At 36.5% G+C, this 23773-nt stretch overlaps 1 protein-coding gene and 1 pseudogene across 8 annotated transcripts in view; one reads left to right on the top strand and one right to left on the bottom strand.

Annotated features, from left to right (window-relative positions):
* The window catches only part of Dmd (dystrophin), a 2621826-nt gene that overhangs the window by 1098523 nt on the left and 1499530 nt on the right, over positions 1-23773 (bottom strand). For all 8 annotated transcript variants that reach the window (XM_029534042.1, XM_029534043.1, XM_029534037.1 and 5 more), the window contains exon 44: positions 6661-6808. In XM_029534042.1, the coding sequence (XP_029389902.1) occupies positions 6661-6808 (148 nt within the window). The remainder of the gene's footprint in view (positions 1-6660; positions 6809-23773) is intronic.
* Positions 12927-13680, top strand: LOC110313677 (annotated as a pseudogene).

The raw sequence follows: 23773 nt of genomic DNA, 5'->3' as shown, positions 1-23773 counted from the left end.
TGTGTGTGTGTGTGTGTGTGTGTGTGTGAGAGAGAGAGAGTACATGTTCAGTAAATTTTTATTACTCATGTTTTGAATATTTCCTCCATTAATTTTTATCAGGGGACATTAATATGAGTTAGCAGCCAACACAGTTCTCTCAATTAGCCTTTTATGATTAACAAGGGTTTTACATTTTATTTACTATGGTGTTTGCAAATAATTCATGTTTCTGGCTCCTACAAAGAATTCAGTTATGTAGTAGGAAGACTTGCCATTATTATAACTAGATACTTGCTATTCAACTTGATGAATAGCTCACCCTGAACACACTCAAGTGTGAATAAGCATCTTCTACTATAATTTGTAAATTGTACCATTTTCAAAATTTATGTCTATATTAGAATATTTTCTTTCTCTTTGTGTGTTTTGCTCACAAATTACACTTTTCCTGAGCTGTTTTTCACATTACTGGTCATACTATTTCCCCAAGCAATGTGTTCTGAAGTGAGCCTGGAAATTTCAGACATGTGATACAAAAATATTAGGAATGATTAAGAGCCATGAGACATTACTAGTGGGTAAACAAAGAAACAAACATGTTTTCTTTGACAAGATCAAGTACTATTTTAGAGTGTCTACATACTGTACTGCACTGAACCTTGCCTAGCATTGATATACTGAAATACAGAGGCTGTGAGTTTTTCAAAGAAAAACAGCTTCTTAATCAATCTCTGTGTTTCTGGTAGCTCTCAGTGTATGCTTTGACCACAGTAGACTCAATTAATATTTCTGTTCAATTAGGACATTCACAGTTTGATTCAGTGCTGACAAAATGGCTCAGTGGTGAAAATAATTTACCAGCAAGCCTCAACAGTTGAGTTAGATTGCTGGGACTGAATGACAGAAGAGAGAACCAATTCCTGTAAGATCTCTTATGAACTCCACATGCATGCTGTGGGATGAGACCTCCCATGGATCCTCAAATAAGTAAATGGAGAAATATTCTAAAATATGTTTCAATGGGTTAGACAATGGGAACATTATATGGTTCAACTGCCAGACTATATGACAATGTCATGGGCATGGAAGTAGTTAGAGTACTTTAATATGAGATGTTTGGGTTTTGGATATGGGGTAAAGGTTATTATAGCAGGAAAAAAAAAAAAAAACAAAGGATGCTTTGCCTAAATGATATATTGTCATGAAACACAATTCTCTAATGCATTTGAGCATTCTAAAAATATTGGGAATTAAAGGCTTATGAAAGTTGTTTCATATACTGATGGATATTGTTGATGAAGAAAGTAAGTTTTCTATTCTAATGGGAAAATATGGATAGCATGAATGTAAACATATCTCAAATACTATAAAATAATATCATTAAGTTTTAAAAGGGGCTAATTTAGAGGAAATCAATCTTGTGCGTATATTTCTTCATATCTGTACATAGGGGTGACTGGTTTGTCTATAAATTCAGAGTTTTAAGAAAATGTGTGTTTAGTTAGTTATATTATAGTAGGAATATGCATGAAAGAAATGCACAGAAGGAAACAGAAGTGATCTTGGGACATGGAGGCTGGGAAGCCAATATTCGTTAGTATTCACAAAAGAAAGGAAAATTAATAGTAAATTCAGAAAAAATAATATTAAAAAGGACCACAAGATGTGTATGTAGAAATGCCTAGAATGTGTTCTTTGCAAATCATTGTTGCGTACACACATGTGCAAAATTATGCACATGATTAAATACAATTTCTGTTTCTCACTACTTCTATGTTGATGTGAACTGTTTGCAGTTTTATCAATTTGAGATATGTAGTTACTATCCTTCACATTTTTCTCTTACTCTTGATACTCTCATAAGCCGAGAAGGGGAATCCCTTCAGGACAGCTGGGCTTTCCTGCATTTTAAGTAGCTCCTGACTACTGTGGTTATCATGTTTTGTTTCAATGGTGGTTTTTGCTTCTTTATAATCATAATGTATAACAATTTGTCATCTTAAAGATGTCATTCTGGACAACATAACTTTAAAAACAAGCCACTGACATTATCCAATTATTTTAATACACTTATTTATGATAGCCCTATGATTTAAAGCCCATCTCTGAATTTCTGCACTGTGCCAAATTTCCAATATATCTGTTATTTACTACTTCTGAAAAGATGCATGAGAGCAAAGACGCTGTAGTACACATTCTAAGCAGCAATATGCCTAACAATATTTACATAAGAATGAGGGCTTGTGGGCTGGTGAGATGGCTCAGGGGTTAAGAGCCCTGACTGCTCTTCCTAAGTTCCTGAGTTCAATTCCCAGCAACCACATGGTGGCTCACAACCATCTGTAATGGGATCTGATGCCCTCTTCAGGTGTGTCTGAAGACCACTACAGTATACTCATATACATGAAATAAATAAATCTTAAAAAGAAAAAAGAAGAATGAGGGCTTGTGCCTAGTTATATTGTAAGTTGTAATGCTATGTTTGGTTTATATCCCTGGGAGGTCTGCTCCTTTCTAAAGGGAAATTGAGGAGGAGTGGATCTAGTAGACAGGCTAGGTATCATGGGGTGGGGGTGGGGAACAGGGAGGAATGCAGTGAGGGGAAACCGTGAAGTCATGATGTATTGTATGAGAGAATAATAAAAAATGGAAGTGCTTAAATTTTTAACTATACTAAGTCACTGAATTCCCATGCCACTACCAGGTAATAATACTGAAACACTCATTTTATAATGTATCCCCATCTTATTATACATGGCTGTGAACCTAAAACAAGTGACTAAAACCCAATACCCCTTGCAGTAAATTTTCTTGTTAATTTCCTTGTGTTAGTATAGGTCCTCTAGCTACAGAAAAGAGGATAGGTTTTGTGACCGCAAAATGAAATCATGAAATTTTATTACTGCTGGGGAAAAATAAAGGGCAAGCAATGTATGAATTATTCTTAACACCGGGGTCCCAACAAAGGGCAACAGATGGCAGAAATATTTACTCAAGTGATTTTTCCATCAAAGTTTCTATCAGCAGCAGGGCTGTTAAGAAGGCTTCAAACTCACCAGCCAGCTGGTAAAATCAGCACTGTAAAAACTGACTATATACAAAGCATTCTTGTATCCAATTTAGTCTTTTACACCATATGCCTTTAAAAAAAGAGGGTTTCAATCAATCTGTATTAATAGAATACCAGTTAGCTCATATAGAGTGCTTTAAGAGAGCATATGTCTAATTAAATATTAAAGTCCATTGTAGATAGAAATCACATCCACTGAAGCAAATACAGTTAATGTCCTATACAACTCAATCACCAGCCATCAGGTCTGCACAAGTCAATTGATTTTCAGTAGCAGCCTCTGCTATAAGAGAGCTTCATGTGCTGCAAGAGGAGACAGGAGAATAAGACTGAAAACTCTTAAGCCATCCCATTAAGAACAAACACCAGGCAATTTGATTTCAGAAGATGGAACTCAAAGTCTAAGGGGTGGTGGGAGTGGTGGGGTGGTAGTTAGATATTACTAGAAAAGGCAGATTAGTAGAAAAGAGAATAAGACATTGAGGAAGATCTGAAGAAAACTATTTCCTAGTGTTCAGGTAGGTCCTAAACAGCTTGTATATTTGAGAAAACTATGAAAGACTAGGCAAAGGAGCTACATTTGTGATCAGATGTTTTATTTTTATTGCAAGCCACTATGGATTTAAAACAAATCAAAACAACAAAAACAAACAAACAAAAAAACACCATCACCACCACCACCAATGACAACAACAACAAACCATCATTTAAGAGGCATCACAGTAAACAGAAAGACATTTCCTCAGTAGTGAGACAAAAATAGGTGGCTAATAACAAATAATTATGTATAAAAGAAAATCTATAAACATAAAGCTGTTTCACACTATGTTATCTGGGTCTCAGAAGATAGCTTAATAAAGTATATTTCAATGATAAATTAGCATTTCCCAATTAAAATTCGCAACACCTAATAAAATTTGCAAGTTATAAGATATTTAAAGACACATTAAAATAGCACTCATATTGAGAATAAAATACATTAATGAAATGTAACCAAAATATGCACAGTTTGTTGCGTTCATAACAGAAATTAAGAATTGCTATATCTATATTCTACATCTATATTCTATATTCTATATCTATATTCTAAATAGGAAAATTTGATTAAACCTAGGGAATGTATAAAACTACCAAAATTTCATATCTAAAAATTTTCAATAGCAATATATGACATTAATAATATACACCAAAGGGGATTAATCAAAGATTAGACACTAAAAGTGTCATTAAACTTCACAATAAAATTATATAAAATTATGGCTGGGGTAGGGTAAGCACCAAAAAGAATGGGTAGAATAGTAGTGACTAATATTACCACTTTAAATGGGATAATATGTAATCATTTGCTGGTTCCTTAATTAAAATAAAGACTGACTCTGGATAGTTACAGACACCCATAGCTAAACAGTGGATAGAGACTGGGACTCTTTTGGGAGAATAGGAGGAATGTTTGTGAGCCCCGAAGGGTATAGGAAGTCCACAGGAAGACTAACAGAGTCAAATAATCTGAACCTTTGGGGGCTCTCAGTGTATGAACCACCAACCATAGAACATATACAGGCTGGACTTAGAACCCCCCATTCATATGTAGCAGATGTACAGCTTGGTCTTCATGTAGGTCTCAAAGAACTCGAACAGGGGCTATCCCAAAACCTGTTGCCTGTCTGTGGGATATATTCTACTAGAAAGGCTGCCTTCTCTGGCCTCAGTGTAGCCTCACAGATTTCAAGTGCCAGGGTGGGTAGGGGTGGATACCCAGAGGGGGGCTCACCTACTCAGAGGAGAAGGGGTAGGGTATGGGGAAAGGATTGTGAGAGGGTGTGACCTGGAGGGGGCAGTGAGTGTGACAAAAAGTGATTAAAATAAATAAAAACTGAAACATTTAAAAATGATGAAAATTATGCTACTATTGAAATACAATGATCAATAGATAAATGAGAAGACAAAAGTATTCTCAGCACATAAATTAATTGCGTGATCAAAAACTCACTTCTTTTTTATTAATTAATTATTTTAATTATACCCCAAGTGTTGCCCTCCCTGTCCCTGCCAATTCCATATTATGGACAGAGATTCTACCAATTGGAGTGCACATAACATAAACAAAGCCCTTATTCCAGAATTCCTCAACCTATTGAAAGTATAATGGAGTTATAGTTTTACTTCTATTTTGCTCATTTTTCATTATAATTAATTCACAGTGATTTTACAATGAATAATTATATTTATTTGTAACATTATAAATAGATGAATTATATATGCTTTTTCAGATATCTTTAAAAATTACCAAAATTTAGATATCTCTTCAAGAATATTTTATATGACAGTATTTTATATATATGGCTTTCAGGCAGAAATCACATTATGCTTCTTTAATTGAACAATCACTTTGGTGTTATTCAGAATGAATCTTCTATAAGACAGAAGATCATAAATTAATGACTTTAATGTATATTAACATCGATGTGTATACAAATTTTATTGCTAATATATAACTAAAAACTATTAAAATACCTTTATGTAGCCTGTAATTTAATATGTGCTTGAATGTTCAATTTCTGAACATAAGTTTGCTAGGTGACCACTTGAGAACAAAGAATTGCAAATTCTAATATCATATTGAATCTAGAATTTTACAATGTTTAAATTTGTAAATGAGCTACCATTTTCTTTGCTTTCTTCTATCTTAACCATTATTTTTGGTTGTTAAATGTTGGCCACATTTCAAGCCCATTTGAATGAAAATAGCATCATGAATAATGGAAGACAAAACAACAAAAATATTAAAGACTTCACATAATAAACCATATATCTTAGATTAGATCTATATATTAAATCAACTGAATTATATACTCCACAATTCAATTTATTTTTATCTTCACATTAAAAGACACAAGTTGAAATTAAATGAATCCCTGGTTATAATCCATATGTTGCATTTCCATTAACATAAACCAGAAAAAGTCAATAAGTACTAACAATTAACTCGACATTATTTTGGCCTCTAGTCTGTCTCAGAAGGCACTTTGTCAATAGGGTGTATAGAAATATTATTATATCACCACACATTGTCTTGAGAGAAAGAGACCTATAATTTTATCATGATGGATATTTGAAGTAACTACATTACTACTAAGTATACCACAGCTTCTCCTTCTGAACTGGTTCCAACATAAGAGAAACACACACACACACACACACACAGAGAGAGAGAGAGAGAGAGAGAGAGAGAGAGAGAGAGAGAGAGAGAGAGAGAGAGAGAGAGAGAGAGAGAGAGAGAGAGAGAGAGAGAGAGAGAGAGAGAGAGACCTAAACCACACTACTCTCTGCTGTAAGATGATTTCCTGCATCCCAGATGAAGTTACACTTAACAGTTCATCAGATGGACCAGTAGTGCCCAGGGAGATGGTCTCATCCTTTCACAAAGCAGTCATAGCACAATTTTCAGGCACACATGTCATGATTTTTATAACATGTTCAGTGAGCAACAATAAAGTCAGGGATTATATATTTCATTCATCCTTTTAGTTGAACTTACAGTAGTGAAATATGCAAAATATTGCTGCAAAAATAAAGCCAGCATGGAAAGGGAAATCTCAAAGTCTTACCTTAAGATACCATTTGTATTTAGCATGTTCCCAATTTTCAGGATTTTGTGTCTTTTTGAAAAACTGTTCAACTTCATTCAGCCATTGATTAAATACCTTCATATCATAATGAAAGTGTCGCCATTTTTCAACTGATCTGTCGAATCGCCTATAATTTGAAAATATGGATGAAATAAAGTGGTTTATAGGACACGTTTTGTGGACACCACCCATTCCTTTTTTTCTGACACTTACATTACTTTCTTAGTATCTTAAATTTGTAGATTTTATTTTCAACTATCATATATAATAGCTAACATTATATAGGATGTGTGAATTAAAACAAAATGTAATATTTCCTTTAAAATTAAACATATATATTGATTAAAATGAGTACTAGACAATTACTTCGAATAACTAGCATCTTCTCCCTAATGATTTTTAAAAATAATTTTTATATTTTTAAAGCATGTTAAAATTTTAAAAATTGTTTAAGAACCATATGTTCAACTTTAAAATACATGCAGATCAAAATAATCTTATCAGTTTTGTGAGTTTCAACCTTCCTCCTGATTTAGAACTCCAGGTAAGATATAAATATCTACCTGCTTGCAGAATTGCCTCCTACAACACTACCACAGCCCCATGCTGACACTGCCAGACCTTTGTTCTAACCCAGCTTGCTCCTTCCTACAGTCCCATGTTTTCTTCTAGTCTACCCCAATTCCTTTGTGTCCGTCATCAATATGTAAATACAACTTCTACCATTGAGGCTCAGTGACCATAATTCCTAGGACTAGGAAGACAATTTTCAATGTCCTTTTTGTACTACATTATAATATCTACTGTCTTCCCCTCAGCGCTATAGCAGCCTGCTTACTGGTGCCACATCAAGTCCATTCACTGGATACAGGAATTAACAATCATTAGTCATTGATATCTCTCAATAATAATGATTTGAAATCCCCAATAAAAATACACTGAGTTTCAGAATGAATGCAAAAACAGGAACTATCATACTGCTGCATCCAAGAAACAACTTAATAACAAGAATAAACACTTTCTCAGGGTAAAGTGTTGGGGATAGATATTCTAGGCAATCAAAGCCATTTTAATATCTAACAAAGTAGATCTCAAATCAAAACTAATCAAAAGAAAGTAAGAAAGGATCAAAGTAAAATTCTACAACGTTGCCATTTCCATTCATACCATCTATGCTCAACACACAAGGGCACTTGTCTCATTGTTTCTTTTTTTTTTTAAATTTTTAAAACTTATTTTATTGGATATTTTCTTCATTTACATTTCAAATGCTATCCTGAATGTCCCCTATACGTTCCCCCCCCCCGAAAGGACACTGATATAGCTATCTCTGTGAGGCTATGCCAATGCTTGGCAAATATAGAAGTGGATGCCCACAGTCATCTATAGGATAGAACACAGCAACCCCAATGGAGGAGCTAGAGAAATTATCCAAGGAACTGAAGGGGTCTGCAACCCTACAGGTCTCATTGTTTCTATTCCTGCACAAAACATCATGACCAAGAAGCAAGTTGGAGAGGAAAGGGTTTATTCAGCTTACACTTCCTCATTGCTGTTCATAAACAAAGGAAGTCAGGACAGGAACTCACACAGGATAGGGAACTTGGAGGCAGGAGTGGATGCAGAAGCCATGGAAGAATGCTGCTTACTGGCTTGCTTCCCCTGGCTTGCTCAGTTTGCTTTCTTATAGAACCCAGAAATACCAGCCCAGGGATGGTGCCACCCACAAGCGGCCCTTCCCCCTTGATCACTAATTGAGAAAATGCATTACAGCTGGATCTCATGGAGGCATTTCCTCAAGAGAGGCTCCTTTCTCTGTGATAACTCTAGCTTGTGTCAAGTTGACTCACAAAACCAACCAGTACAAATGACCTTTTGTCAACTTGACACACAAACACATCACTATTAAGCCTTAATCCTTATGTTCTTATCCATCCTCAAGATCTAAATAACTTTAAAATCCCACAGTCTTTACATATTAAAACTTCAATTTCTTTAAAATATTCAGTACCTTTAAAATTCAAATTTGAATTTACAATTCAAAGTATCTTAAATGTGGACTCCACTAAAATATTTTCTTACTTCTAGAGGGAAAATTATCAGGGTATGGTCATAATCAAACCAAAATCAAACTTGAACTGCCCAGTGTATGGGATCCACTCACAATCTTCTAGGCTCCTTCAAGGGCTTGGGTCACGTTTAGCTCTGCTTTTGCAATATACATTTTGTTTTCTAGGCTCCAGCTGCCTGTACACCACTGCTACTGCTGTTCTTGGTGGTCATCCTATGGTACTGGCATCTCCAAAACTCTGCTGTCTTCTGCTGCAACTAGGTTTCACCAATAGCCCTATCACAGGCCCTCTTCATGGTATCAAGCTTAAACTCCTTTGGATGACCCCATCAGTCCTGAGCCATCAATTGCATCTGAAGCTGCACCTTCACCAATGACCTTCCATGACCTCTCACAGTGCGGAGCCTCAGCTGCTCTTCATGACCCCTTCATGCCTTCAAAACCTGTACCACCTGGATGACTCTTATACATTGCCAAGATCCAGCTGCCATCACTAGATACAACCATGGCTGCCTCTGTAACACAGCTTCTTTGTGCTCTCAGGAAACACTTCCCAGAAGATTTCAACTTAGTGATACTAGTCTCCTCTTAATCACTGCTAATTTCTTAGTTCCAGCTAACCAGCATCAATTGTCCCAGTAATGCAAAAGTTTCACTTTAGTAGTTCTGATATCTTGTTAATCACAGCTGATTATTCAGTCCCAGCTGACCAAAATCACAGCATTGTCACAATCAAACAGCAAAGGCCCTGATAAGTCTTTAATCTTCCTTCTAAAATTTCACAAGTCAGACCTCCATCTTCTGCACTGTAGTCAACATTATCTTCCAAGCACATACAACACATGCCACAGTGCTCTTAACATCCCAATGGATCTTTCAGCCCAAAGTTCCTTCCATAGTCCTCTTAAAAACATGGTCAGGTTGTCACAGGAATACCCCACTTTGCTGGTACCAAATTGTCTTAGTCGGTGTTTCTATTCCTGAACAAAACATCATGATCAAGAAGCAAGTTGGGGAGGAAAGGGTTTATTCAGTTTACACTTCCACATTGCTGTTCATCAACAAAGGAAGTCAGGACTGGAACTCACACAGGCCAGGAACTTGGAGGCAGGCATGGATGCAGAGGCCATGGAGGAATGCTGCTTACTGGCTTGCTTACCCTGGCTTGCTTAGCTTGCTTTTTTATAGAACCCAGAACTACCAGCCCATGGATGGCACCACCCATAATGGGCCCTCCCACCTGTGATCACTAACTGAGAAAATGCCATATAGCTGGATCTCATGGAAGCATTTCCTAAAGGGAGGCTCCTTTCTCTGTGATAACTTCAACTGGTGCCAAGTTGACACACCAAACCAGCCAGTATAGCACTCAAGTTTGCAAAAGAAACACAACTACAACTTAAATGACACATTGAACCTGAGACACTAATGGTATAAAACTTCAATTTCCCACTCTTGCAGATTGATAGCTCATACACACACACACACACACACACACACACACACACACACACACACCACACAAAAAAACCTAAATACAGAAATACTGGAAGAAACAGGCCATTAACCCAAGTGAAACTTCTAGAATAGTATGCCTTCTTCTCAACACTTCATGGAACCTTCTTCAAAATTGCCCATATACTCAGACACAAACAAGCACAAGAAAACTGTAATAACCCCTTGCATCCTAATAGACTACCTTGGATTGCATCTGAATATCAAAACAACAGAAATAGCAGAAAGCTCACTGTCTCATGAAAATCAAACAACTCTCTACTAAACAACAACTAGGTCAATACAGAAAATTAATATGTAATATACCCAAAATAAGGGATACAATGAGGGAGGTTCTAAGAGGAAAGTTCATAGCACTAAATTCCCAGATTAAAAAAAAAAAATGGAGAGATTTCATAGCAATAACAGCACACATGAGAGCTTTCAAAAAATTAATCCATCTTTGAAAAACAGCAAGAAATAATCAAATGTGGGGCTGATATCAATAAAATAGAAACAAGGATCACAATAAAAAGAATCAATGAAATAAAGTGTTGGTTCTTTGAGAAAATCAACATTATAGACAAACCCTTATCCAAACTAAGTAAAAGGAAGACAGAATGGGCAAAGTAACAAAATCAGAAACAAACATGTATATTGACAACAGACATTGAGGAAATCCAGAGAATCAGGACATAGTTTTTAAAAAATGTATTTCACAAAATTAGAAAATCTAAAAGAAATGGATAATTTTCTTGATAGGTACCATTTTCCAAAATGAAATCAAGATCAGATAAACAATTTAAATAGATCTATAATCCCTAGTGAAATAGAAACAGTCATCAAAGTTTCCCAACTTAAAAAACAAACTCAGGCCCATATAGTCTTCCAATAGAATTTTAGCAGATATCCAGAAAAAGAGTTTACACCAATACTCATCAAATTATTCCAGCAAACAGAAACAGAAGCAACATTGATTAATTTTATGAGGCTACTGTTATCCTGATTAAAATATGCATTAAGGATCAGCAAAAAAGAAAATTACAGAAAAAAAATTCCTTATGAACATAGATGCAAAAAAAAAAAAAAACAAAAAAAAACAACTCAATAAAATACTTGCAAACCAAATCCAGGAGCATATCAAAAAGATCATTCAACATGATCAAGTAAGCTTAAATCCAGAGATGAATGGTTTGTTCAACATACACAAATAAGTAAATGTAATTGACTATATTTTTTAAAATGGAAGAAAAATAAAACACATGATACAGAAAAGTCCTTTGATAAAATCCAACAAGACTTCATTATAAAAGTTCTGCTGAGATTAAGGTTACAAAGGTCATGCCTAATTATTAGAAGGAAATTTTACAGCAAGCCTGTAATGAACATCAACTTAAGTGAATGGAAAATTACTTAAAGAAATTTCACTAAAATATGTAACATGTCAAGGTTGTTAACTCTGTCTCTACCTATTCAATATAGAATTTGATATTTTAGAAAGGAGCAGTAAGACAACTGAAGGATATCAATGAGATATAAAATGGAAAGGAAGAAGTCAAAGCATTTTTATTTGCAGATTATATGATAGTATACATAAGTGACTCTATTCCACCAGGAACTCCTACAGTTGATAAACACTTTCAGCAAAGTGTCTGGATACAATATAAACTAAAAGAAAAAAAAAATAACCTTCCTATATTCAAATGGCAAACAGTCTGAGAAAGAATCAGTGAAACAACACCATTCATAATAATATAAAATATCTTGGAGTGACACTAACCAAATAAATGAAAGACCTGTATGACCTAAAGACTTTGAAGAAAGGAATTCAAGAAGATATCAAAAGATGGGAAGATCTCCCATGTTAATGCATATATAAGATTAACTTGATAAAATGGTTGTCCTATCAAAACAATCTACAGATTCAGCAAAATACCCATCAAAATTCCAATACAATTCTTTACAGACCCTGAAAGGACAATTCTCAACTTCGTATGTCAAAGTCAAATAATAATAATAATAATAATAATAATAATAATAATAATAATAATAATAAAACAAAATAAAAACCAGGACAACTAAAACAATTCTGAACAATAAAAGCTCTTCTGAAAGTATCAACATTCCTGACTTCAGTTGTTACTACATGGCTATAGTAATAACAGCCACATGATATTGGTTAAGATAGGAACTTGTTGATCAATGGAATCAAACTGAAGACCCAGATATAAATCCATATGCCTATGGACACTGATTTTTTTAAAAATAAAGAAACCAGAAATAGAAAATAGAAAATAAGAAAGCATTTCAACAAATGGTGCTGGTAAAACTGGATGTTAGTATTTAGAAGAATGCAAATAGATTCGTATCTATCACCCTGTATGAAATACAAATTATAGTGGATAATAGGCCTGAACATAAAACCAGACACACTGAACCTGATAAAAGAGAAATTAGCCTTGAATGCATGAGCATAGAAGACAACTTCTTGAATAGAACACCAGTACCATGGAGACTAAGATCAACAATTAAAAAATGGAACCTTGGCATATGAAGACAAAGCCCAGTGCGAAGGCAGGAGCCGGAGCAGGAGCCTCTGCTCACAGCCCTGCTCCTCTTAGGCAGCAGCTTGCTGCAGTTTCCTCCATTTTTCCCTTTCACACAGAAGTCCTGAGTATTCATGTTGGCCTTGGAGGTTCTCTTTGCATCAGCCATTCTGACTATGAGCTGCCCTCAGGATTTCCTCATCTGTTTCCTGCACTATGAAGTGGTGCCAAAGGCTAATATTGTTTGGGCACCAGCAAGCAGACAGATCCCAGTGGTAAGTGAGAACGACTGCCAGCCACATGGAAGAGCAATAAAGAACTGTCCTCCAGTATGAATCTAAGGATGGAACCAGGAAAATTCTTTTTGAAAGCTGTCTCTGTGGAGAATGGCATGATCATCAATGTGCTGGAATATGATACACAGCAGGACCAGATTAGATTCTGAACCTAGATGATTATACTAATGCATAAGACCAAAGTAATTTCCTCAGGGCCTACAAGAACAGTGAAGAGATTCAGTCTTGGATTAAATCTAAAATTATCACGCCTACCTGAAAGCATAGGAGAAGGCTCTTATAAGCAGTGTCCATCTGGAGATCCTACCAGCCACCTCCCTAGAGGTAAACCCACTCAAGAATCCCTCACACCATGCTCATACTAACCAGCAGCCCCTTTGGTGTGGTCCACTGAATCCATTTGCTGTCCTGAGAAGATCCAGACCCCCTATTAGTGTCAGAGAGTTGGAATAATTGTGGATCCTGTGAAATCTTTCTCTTCCCAAATTCTGTACCCCATGGAACTCAATTTGACTCCTTTGAAACCATTGAGACTAGCCCGTCTGGACCTAAGACAGACCACCTTCCTGAACTAGGCAAGAATGGCATGTGAAAGCCTCAATAATGTAACATCTCAGCCTCCCTTGCAGTGTCTGTGTTCTTCTGGGCTTGGGACTGAGGATTCTGTCCATATCTTTGCAGGCCTGCTGGAGTTGCATTTCACCCCCTTGTGAGAGCCGAGGTTCCTGCTGAGCAACTCCACAAAGCTGCTTATAGGTCCCAAGGAGAAACCAATGTCTCTATCATATCCAGATCTTCCCCACATCCAAAGGAGACCTCTGGCAACGTAATCTTCCAGAAGATGCAGTCATAGTCATAGAGTTAGAAGAACAGAACCTATTTTAGATGTTTATTATTTAGAATGAAATGTCAATATAGAATTCATGTTGCTTGTTAAAAAGTTGGAGCCTCATGAACTTGAAAAAATCTGTAAGGCAAAATACACTGTCAATAGGACAAAAAAAGCAGCCTACAGATTGGAAAATGAAAAAAAACCCTATATATGATAGAGGACTAACATTTAAAATATATACAAATCCAAGAAACTACATATCAACAAACAAAATAATCTCATTTAAAAATGAGTTCCAGATCTAAACAGAGAATGCTCAACAGAGGACTCTCAAATGGCTGAGAAACAATTAACAAAATGTTGGACATCCTTAACTCTCTATAAAATGAAAATCAAAACTACTTTGAGATTCTGTTATACCTGTCATAATGGCTAAGACTAATAACAGAATTATTAGCTCACATTGTCAAGGATTTGATGCAGGGGTAACATTCTTCTGTTGCTGTTCAGAGTGGCAAATTGTACAGCCTCTATGAAGACTTATATGGTTCCTTAAAAAAATGGAAGTTGGTCTATGTCAAGGCCCAGTTATACCACTCTTGGATATATACCCGAAGGCAGCTCCATCCTATCACAAAGACATTTGGTCAATTATGGTCATTGTGGATTTGTTCATAATATCTAGAAAGTGGAAAAAAATTAGGTATTTTTCAAATGAAGAATTGGTAAGGAAGTGTAGTATATTTACACAATGGAGTATTCTTTATCTTTTAAAAAAATGTCATCATCAATTTTGCAGGAAAATTGATGCTACTAAAAAGTAAATAATCCTAAGTGAGGGAATGCAGGCAGAGAAAGAAAACTAGGGTATGCATTCAATTATAAGTGGATATTTACTGTTAATTAAGTTTTAATCTGGATATGACCCACAGATCCTGGGAGTTTGGTAAAGAGAAGCACTCTGCAGGGGATATTCTGCTCTCTATCAGAAAAGCAAATAGTCTAGATTCTGTGAGTGAACTAGTGGCAGGTGGGAATGAGAGGGGAAGGAATGAGGTGGAGGAGGGATGGAGAGAGACTGTGGGGAAGAAACATGTGGGACTAGAGGGCAATTGGACGGCAGTGTAAAAACTTATTTGAGAGGAATTTACTAGTAATCTATGAGGGTGAAACTAGTGATGTGTTCTAGTATTGGAGGAAAGGAATATTAGCAGGTCATCTTCTATTGGTAGGACTGGATTATATTTAGTTGTTGACTAGGGGTGGGGTGTTCTAGAGAGATCTTGAAACAATTCAGGCTGATGCTTAGATAGAGAGACATTCTCTGAAACTGACAGCAGTGTCCCATTGCCAAGGGCAATTTCTATACAGCTCATTGAACATAAAGTGCTTGGGCTGTGGGGAATTGGAGACTTCACCCTTACATTCTAGTCTCTTTGAGACAAGAAGGTATTCTTCAAGCTATGGAAGAGAAACATTGTTTAACTTGGGGCCCATGTCACAAGAGCAAGCCCATGCTCTATACTGCCTGGATGGACAGGAACTGAAGACTAGATATCACAGAGATCTAGAGCAGAAGCAAACAAGACTGCCATTACCCAAGTCAATGAAAATCATTATTAATGATATTCTTCTCTATTCATAGATCTGTGCCTTGTCCAGTCCAGTCATCATCAGAAAGGCTTCCTTTGGCAGCTTATGGCAGCAGGTCCAGAGACCCTGAGCCATATATTATGCAGAGAGGGAGGCTAACTTGCACTTTTCAAGGAATCATACAGAAGAAGGAGTGGAGTCAGACAGGATGGAGTACACCAGGAAAACATTCAAGGGCCCATTGAATCACCTAAGCAAGGCTCATATGGGCTAACAGAAACCAAGTGGAATGTTCATGGCTCTACACCATGTCTTCTCTCTATATATGTTATGGCTGTTGACATGGTGTTTTTGTGTGAATCCTAAAAGTGGGAGCTGGTGTGCCTCTGACAGTTTTGCCTGTTCTTGGGACTCTTTTCCTCCTGTTGGGTTGCCTTGTATATCATTGATGCAAGGGCTTTGCCTTTGTCTTATTATCCTGTTTTGTTTTGGTTGATTGTTTTCTCTTGTAGGCCTATTCCTTTCTGAAGGGAAATAGAGGGGGATTTGGATCTGGAGGAAAGGAGAGTAAGGAAAGTAGTGGAGGAAGGTTAATCTCTAGTTGGGATATATTGAATAAAAGAAGAATCCATTTTTCAACCTTAAAAAAATGAAATTCCCCAAGATACAAAATAATCAGAACACTAAACAAGGAGAACAAAGGAAGGATATTAAAAGCTCCTAAGGAAAAAGAACACATCAGACATAAAGGCAGACAAATTAGAATAATGGCATATTTCTGAAAGTAGTTTCTGAACACAGAAAGGTCTGTATGTATGTTTTGCAAGCTTGAGAGACCACAGATGCTAGCCCAGAGTACTGTAGCCAGCAAAAGTATCAATCACAACAGAAAGAAGCAGAAAAATATTTTAACATAAAATTAGATGTTGGCAGGGTCTATCCACCAATCCAACTCTACAGAAGGGACTTGAAAATGCCTTTGACAAAATCCAACATTATTTCATGATAAAAGTCTTGAAGAGAATTGAGATACAAAGGATATAATGTTAAATATAACAAAGACAATTTACAGCAAGCCCACAGGCCACATGCAAAAACAAATAAACAAAAACAAACAAAAAACCAAAGAGGAACACTAAAGTCAGGCACATGACTAAGGTCATTTTATCTATATACCTATTCATTATATTATCAGAAATCTTATGCAGAGCAGTAGGACAATGGAGGGTATCAAGGGGGCACACAAATGAGAAGGGAAGCATTCAATTATCCTTATTTGCAGATGATAGAATTGTATGAATAAGTGGTGCTAAAACTTCCACAAGGCACTCCTGTGCCTGATAAACATTTCCAGCAAAAGAGATGGATACAAAATTAACTCACAAAAATCTCTAGCCCTTCTATATACAAATGACAAATGAACTGAAAACGAAATCAAGGAAATACCACCTTTCAGAACAGCCTCAAATAATATAAATTATCTTGTGGTAACACCAAGCAAGCAATTTAAACAATTGCTGATAAAAACTTCTTCACATTGAAGAAAATAATTTTAAAAAATATCAGAAGATGAAAGATGCCCTATGCTCATGGATCATGGACTAAAAATGAACATCCTACAGAAGTGCCCTCTGAATTCAATACAATCAATGTCAAAATTCTAACACAATTCTTCACAGAAATTGAAAGGATAATTTTCAGCTTCATATGGAAACAAGCAAAACTCAGAATAGATCAAACTATCCTGAATACTAAAAGAACTGCTGGGGGGATTACCACCCCTGATTTCAAATTGTATTACAGAACTATAGTAATAAAAACTGCAGAGTATTGCCATAAAAACAGATACGTTGACCAATAGAATCAAATTGAAAACTCAAACGTAAGTTCATCCCCTTATAGACTCAGGAGTTTTCTTTAAACAAATAAGCCAGAAATACACATTGGAGAAAAGAAAGCATTTTCTACAAATAGTGCTAGTCAAAGTATATTGTTGCATGTAGATGAATAAAAAAATCCATATTTATCACTCTGTACAAAACTCAACTTCAAATGGATCAAACACCTCAATAAAAGGCCAATGAACTTAAATCTGATAGAAGAGACAGATGGAAATAATAGTTTTGAATTCACTGATACAAGAAAAGAATTCCTTCAACAGCACATCTTTTGATATCACATTGATTCAATTGATAGCACATCTTCTAAAATCAACAAAATTTAATCAAATAATATAAAAAAGTAACTGTACATCAAAGGACACCATCATTTGAGCAAATCAGCAGGATACAGAATAGGAAAAGGCCAATTACACATCTAATAGTGGGTTAATATTTAAAATAATTTTAAAAGAACTAAAAAAAAACCATATTGGATATAAAAGTAACAAATAGCTCAATTAAATACGAGCTGGAACTAAACAATTTTCAAAAGCTAAACACAAAAGGCTTATAAACAATTAAATGTTCAACATCCTTAGTCATCAAGGAAATGGGAAAGAACATACTATATTAGAGTATCATGGAAATGCAAATCAAAACTATCTTATATCAATCAAAATGGCCAAGATTAATAAAAGAAGTGAAAACTCATGCTGTTGAAGGTATGAGGAAAGGGAACACTATAAATATCATTGAGGCAACTCTTCAGGTATGTGGGGATTAATCTACCTCAAGATCCAGCTATACCAAAGGACTCATCTGCACTCATTGCTGCTCAGTTCACTATAACCAGGCATTACAGCCTAGATGTCTTCAACTACTGAATAGATAATAAAAATATGCTATAATCCCCAAATGGCATATCATTCAGCTAAAAACAATGAAATTTGTATACAAACAGTTGGAACTAAAAAACAATTGAGGTAACATCGACCAAGAACAAACAAACAAACAAACAAACAAACAAAATGTTTTCACTTATATGTGGATGTTAGCTTTTAGGCATTTGACAGATATTTCATAACTTATATAACCAAAGATGTTAGGTATCCAGTAAGGGACTAGGTAGGAAGGGAGAAACTCCCAAAGAAAGGGAAATGAATTATATAGTTATGAGAGACAGGGAGACAAAGAGTGGAAAGAACAGTTATAGCCTTGTATTTGGATTTAATTTGCATTTAATACATCATTATATTCTTGTAAGAAACAAACCTGAAACAATAGTTTGGTACTGTGATGGACATAGTGAATCATAGCCCCAACAAGTTTTCTAACTAGTTGTTTAAAGTAAAATCTGTCTTTAAGATCTAATAATATGCTCTTTGGTTGGTGGCTTAGTCTCATGGAGCACCCAGGGAGCCAGTTAGTTGACACTGTTGTTCTTCCAATGGGGTTGTCATCCCCTTCAGTTCCTTCAATCCTTCCCCTAACTCTTCCATAGGGGTCATGGGCCTCAGTCCAATGGATGGCTGTAAGTATCTGCATCTGTCTCAGTCAGCTGCTGGTAGAGCCTCTTAGAGAACATCCATGGTAGGCCTTGTCTGCAAGAACAACATTGTAGGTGTAATAGTGACATGGTTTGGTGCCTGACCATGGGATGCATCCCAAGTTGGACTGGTCATATGATGGTCATTCCTTCAGTCTGTTCCATTTTCATCCCTGCATTTCTTTTAGACAGGAACAATTTTGTGTCAAACATTTTGGAGGTGGGTTGGTGTCCCTGTCCTTCCACTGGGTCCCTGTCTAATTACTGAAAGTGGTTTCTTCTAGTTTCATATACCCACTGTACTGGCTAGCTTTGTGTCAACTTGACACAGCTGGAGTTATCACAGAGAAAGGAGCTTTAGTTGGGGAAATGCCAAGATCCAGCTGTGGGGCATTTCCTCAATTAGTGATCAAGGGGGAGGTCCCCTTGTGGGTGGGACCATCTCTGGGCTGGTAGTCTTGGATTCTATAAGAAAGCAGGCTGAGCAAGCCAGGGGAATCAAGCCAGTAAAGAACATCCCTCCATGGTTTCTGCATCAGCTCCCAACCAATAGTTTGGTACTGTGACCTGCTTGATTTCCAGTCCTGCATCCTTTGGTGATCAAAAGCAGTATGGAAATGTAAGCCATTCTATTCCTTTCCTCCCCAACTTGCTTCTTGGTCATGATGTTGTGCAGGAATAGAAACCCTAAGACACCCACTGTTGAGCATTTCATCCAAGATAATGCACATTGAGTCCTGTGAGCCCTCCCCATCCAAGGTCTCCCCATGGCCCAGCAGCTGCATATTTCCATTTGTATTCCTGACACTCTGGGATTCTCTCCTATATTTCCAAAAGACTGATTCTGCTCCCCTTTTCTCCTCCACTTCTCCTCTTCTGCCCAGATCCCTCCTTCTGCCTCCTATGATTATTTTGTTCCCACTTTTAAATGAGATTGAAGAGAGGTATTCCTGGATCCTCCAGTAGTAATATTTCCAATTTTCTGAGGAACCACCAGACTGATTTCCAGACTGGTTATAGAAGCTTGCAATCACACCAGCAATGGATGAGTGTTCCTCGTTCACCACATCCTTGCCAGCATCTGCTGTCACCTGAATTTTTTTTCTTAATGATTCTGACTGGTGTGAGGTGGAATCTCAGGGTTGTTTTGATTTGCATTTCCCTGATGATTAAGGATGTTGAACTTTTTTTCAGGTGCTTCGCAGCCCTTCGGTATTCCTCAGTTCAGAATTCTTTGTTTAGCTCTGTACCCCAATTTTAATAGGTTTATTTGATTTTTCTGGAGTCCAGCTTCTTGATTTCTTTGTATATATTGGATATTAGTCCCCTATCAGATTTAGGATTGGTAAAGATCCTTTCCCAATCTGTTGGTGGCCTTTTTGTCTTATTGACAGTGTCTTTTGCCTTACAGAATTGTAAGAATTGCTTTGCAATTTTGTGAGGTCCCATTTGTTGATCCTTGATCTTATAGTACAAGCCATTGCTGTTCTGTTCAGGAATTTTGCCCCTGTACCCATATCTTCAAACCTTTTCCCCACTTTCTCCTCTATAAGTTTTAGTGTCTCTGGTTTTATGTGGAGTTGCTCGATCCACTTTAGACTTGAGCCTTGTAAAAGTAGATAAGAATGGATCAATTTGCATTCTTCTACATGATAACTGCCAGTTGTGCCAGCACCATTTATTGAAAATGCTGTCCTTTTTCCACTGGATGGGTTTAGCTCTCTTGTCAAAGATCAAGTGACCAAAGGTGTGTGGGTTCATTTCTGGGTCTTCCATTCTATTCCATTTATCTACCTGTCTGTTGCTGTACCAGTACCCTGCAGTTTTTATCACAGTTGCCTGAAGATCCAGCAATATGTCTCCTGGGTATATGCCCAGAAGATCTTCCAAATTGTAATAAGGACACATGCTCCACTATGTTCATAGCAGCCTTATTTATAATAGCCAGAAGCTAGAGAGAACCCACATGTCAATCAAAAGAGGAATGGATACAGAAAATGTGGTACATTTTCACAATCTCAGCAATTAAAAACAATAGATTTATGAAATTCTTAGGCAAATGGATGTATCTGGAGGACATCATTGTGAGTGAGGTAACCCAATCACAAAAGAACTCACATGATATGCACTCATTGATAAGTGGATATTAGCCCAGAAAGTTAGAATACCCAAGATACAATTTGTAAATCACATGAAACTCAAGAAGAAAGAAGACCAAATTGTGTATCATTCATCCCTCCTTAGAATGGGGAACAAAATACCCATGGAAAGAGCTACAGAGACAAAGTTTGGATCTGAGATGGAAGGTAGGACCATCCAGAGACTGCCCCACCCAGGATCCATCCTATAAACAGCCAACAAACCTAGACACTATTGCATATGCCAGCAAGATTTTGCTGACAGGACCCTGATATAGCTGTCTCTTGTGAGGCTATGCCAGTGCCTGACAAACACAGAAGTGGATGCTCACAGTCATCTATTGGATGGAACACAGGGCTCCCAATGGAGAAGCTAGAGAATGTACCCAAGGAACTGAAGGGGTCTGCAACCCAATAGGAGGAATATCAATATGAACTAACCAGTATCCCAGAGCTCGTATCTCTAACTGCATATGTAGCTGAATATGGCCTAGTCGGCCATCATTGGGAAGAGATGCCCCTGGGTCTTGTGAAAACTATATGGCAGTACAGGGGAATGCTAGGTCCAGAAATGGGTGGGTTGAGGAGCAGGGCAGGGGGAGGTTATAGGGGACTTTCAGGATAGCATTTGAAATATAAATGAAGAAAATATCTAATAAAAAAAGGAAAGTGAGATTGAAGTGCATACACAGGCTGGTCTTAGGTCCCTAGAACATATGTAGCAGAGAACTGTCTTGTCTGGCCTCAGGGAGAGAGGATTTTAACTAATCCTGTGTACACTTGATGCCCCAGTGAATGGGGATTAGGGGGTGTCACTCAGAAGCAAATGGAAGGGAGTTTATGTGGAAGAACTCTGTGAGGTGGGACTGGGAGGAGCAACATTTGGTATGTAAATAAATGAAACAATTAATAATAATCTTAAACTATAAAAATAATTAATAGTATTATAGAGTTACACAAATAAAATACACAATTGAGCAACTAAATAAAGATGGGGATGTTTTGCAAGTTTACATGTAATCTAGAATTTAATTGTAATTAGTCATAAACAAAAGTGGTCTCAAAATAAACTTCAAGAGTTTATGTCCTTTAAGAAAGAATTATTTAAAAATTATGTCTTATAAACACCTGAAATCAAATGAACACTAGAAATCAAATGCTGCTGTTGAATAAGAGTCTTAAATATTGAAGTATAAGTTAGCACAGTTTTATATTGGTGAGACTAGGATTAATTTTTAATTAAAATTTTCTTTTCTTATGGTGTGTTCGTATGTGTGTATGTATGTGTGTGTGTGTGTGTGTGTGTGTGTGTGCATCTGTGACTGTGTGCCTGTGTGACTGTATGTCTGTGTCTGTTTATCCAGGTGTCTGTCTGTGTCTCTAAGGGTCTCTGTGTGTATGTGTCTATGCAAATATGTGCCAGATTAGGGTATTGGGATCCCTTGGAGCTGGAGTTAGAGCTAGCTTTGAGTTCTGAGGCATATCTGAGTTCTAAGAGTGGAACTTGGCTTATCCAGAGAAGCAGTCAGTATTCTTAATAAAGGAACTGTCACTCCAGCTCCTAGGTTGATTCACTTTTCATTATCTATTTTTCAACATGGTTTATATTTCATTTCTACATTTCATGAGTCAGAACAATAAAATTATTTTAAGATAATTTGAGTGGCAACCTCACTTGTAGATTATTGACTCTTCTCTGACTATCATAGTCTGAGAAGTGTAGAGTAGTTACCAGTGCATGGTTAACACTTGGTCACAATTGATCCATCCAATTTTGTAGAAGTCATGGTCCTCTTCTTATTTTGCATTTATTACCACCCAGTCATCCAAATTATTCCTTTAAAACAATTGGCTGCTATAAGAGAGCTTATGTTAAGCATTTATCTTGTAATAACTAGGCTACTGCAGAACCCAGAGGTTTCCAATCAGAGTCACCCGCTGTCACTTATCACACTGGCACCATTATTCTCCATCAGATTCTTCAATATCTCTTCTCAAGCTCACTCCTAAGTCCATTTAACTTTCTATATTCATTCAAGATTAAAAAAAAAAAAAGTCTGTAAGGCCCATACACTTGATTTCCAAATACCTAGCGTCTAATGCCAGAACAAGTTCAAAGAGAAGGAAGACAAGGTAAGTGTCTTGGGTATTCATAGTCTCTTCATTATCCAAGAAGTAAAACAGGATGGACTGTGGTGGCACATCGGATTGTGTGACGTTTCCATGTTCCTTCTAAATGCTCCAGCACTGGGAGCTGGGCGTGGATTGTCTTATTTTTGTTTCCATGTTTTCTACAACCCCTCTCAACCAAAGCTTTGCAGTTTAAACAATTTTACGTAAATAAATAAGAAACAGTTTGATAAACATATCAAGTTTTTTATATAGTATGCAAGCTCTTAAACACTGAAAAGTGTGAAGTTGATTTACCTTAATGTTAAAATTCTTGTCCAAATGAACATCTCTATCCAAAGAAAATATCAAAGAATAAAAGCATATATTGACATTTAATGTGAGTAATAATATTTTAAGCTGCATTTCAAATATCACATAAAGTTTTAATATAAATTCTTTAGCATTTAATATGCATTACTAGCAGCCTCTATTTATTCTTGAATTTATCATATGAAATTATAATTTTCATTGTGATTATTTATACTATATTCTCCCATCAAAAAATATAGTGTGTGTGTGTGTGT

Source organism: Mus pahari, chromosome X (assembly GCF_900095145.1).
Source record: "Mus pahari chromosome X, PAHARI_EIJ_v1.1, whole genome shotgun sequence".
Classification (NCBI taxonomy): domain Eukaryota; kingdom Metazoa; phylum Chordata; class Mammalia; order Rodentia; family Muridae; genus Mus; species Mus pahari.
The sequence above is the reverse complement of the archived record's forward strand: the minus strand, read 5'-3'. Positions and strand labels throughout refer to the sequence as shown.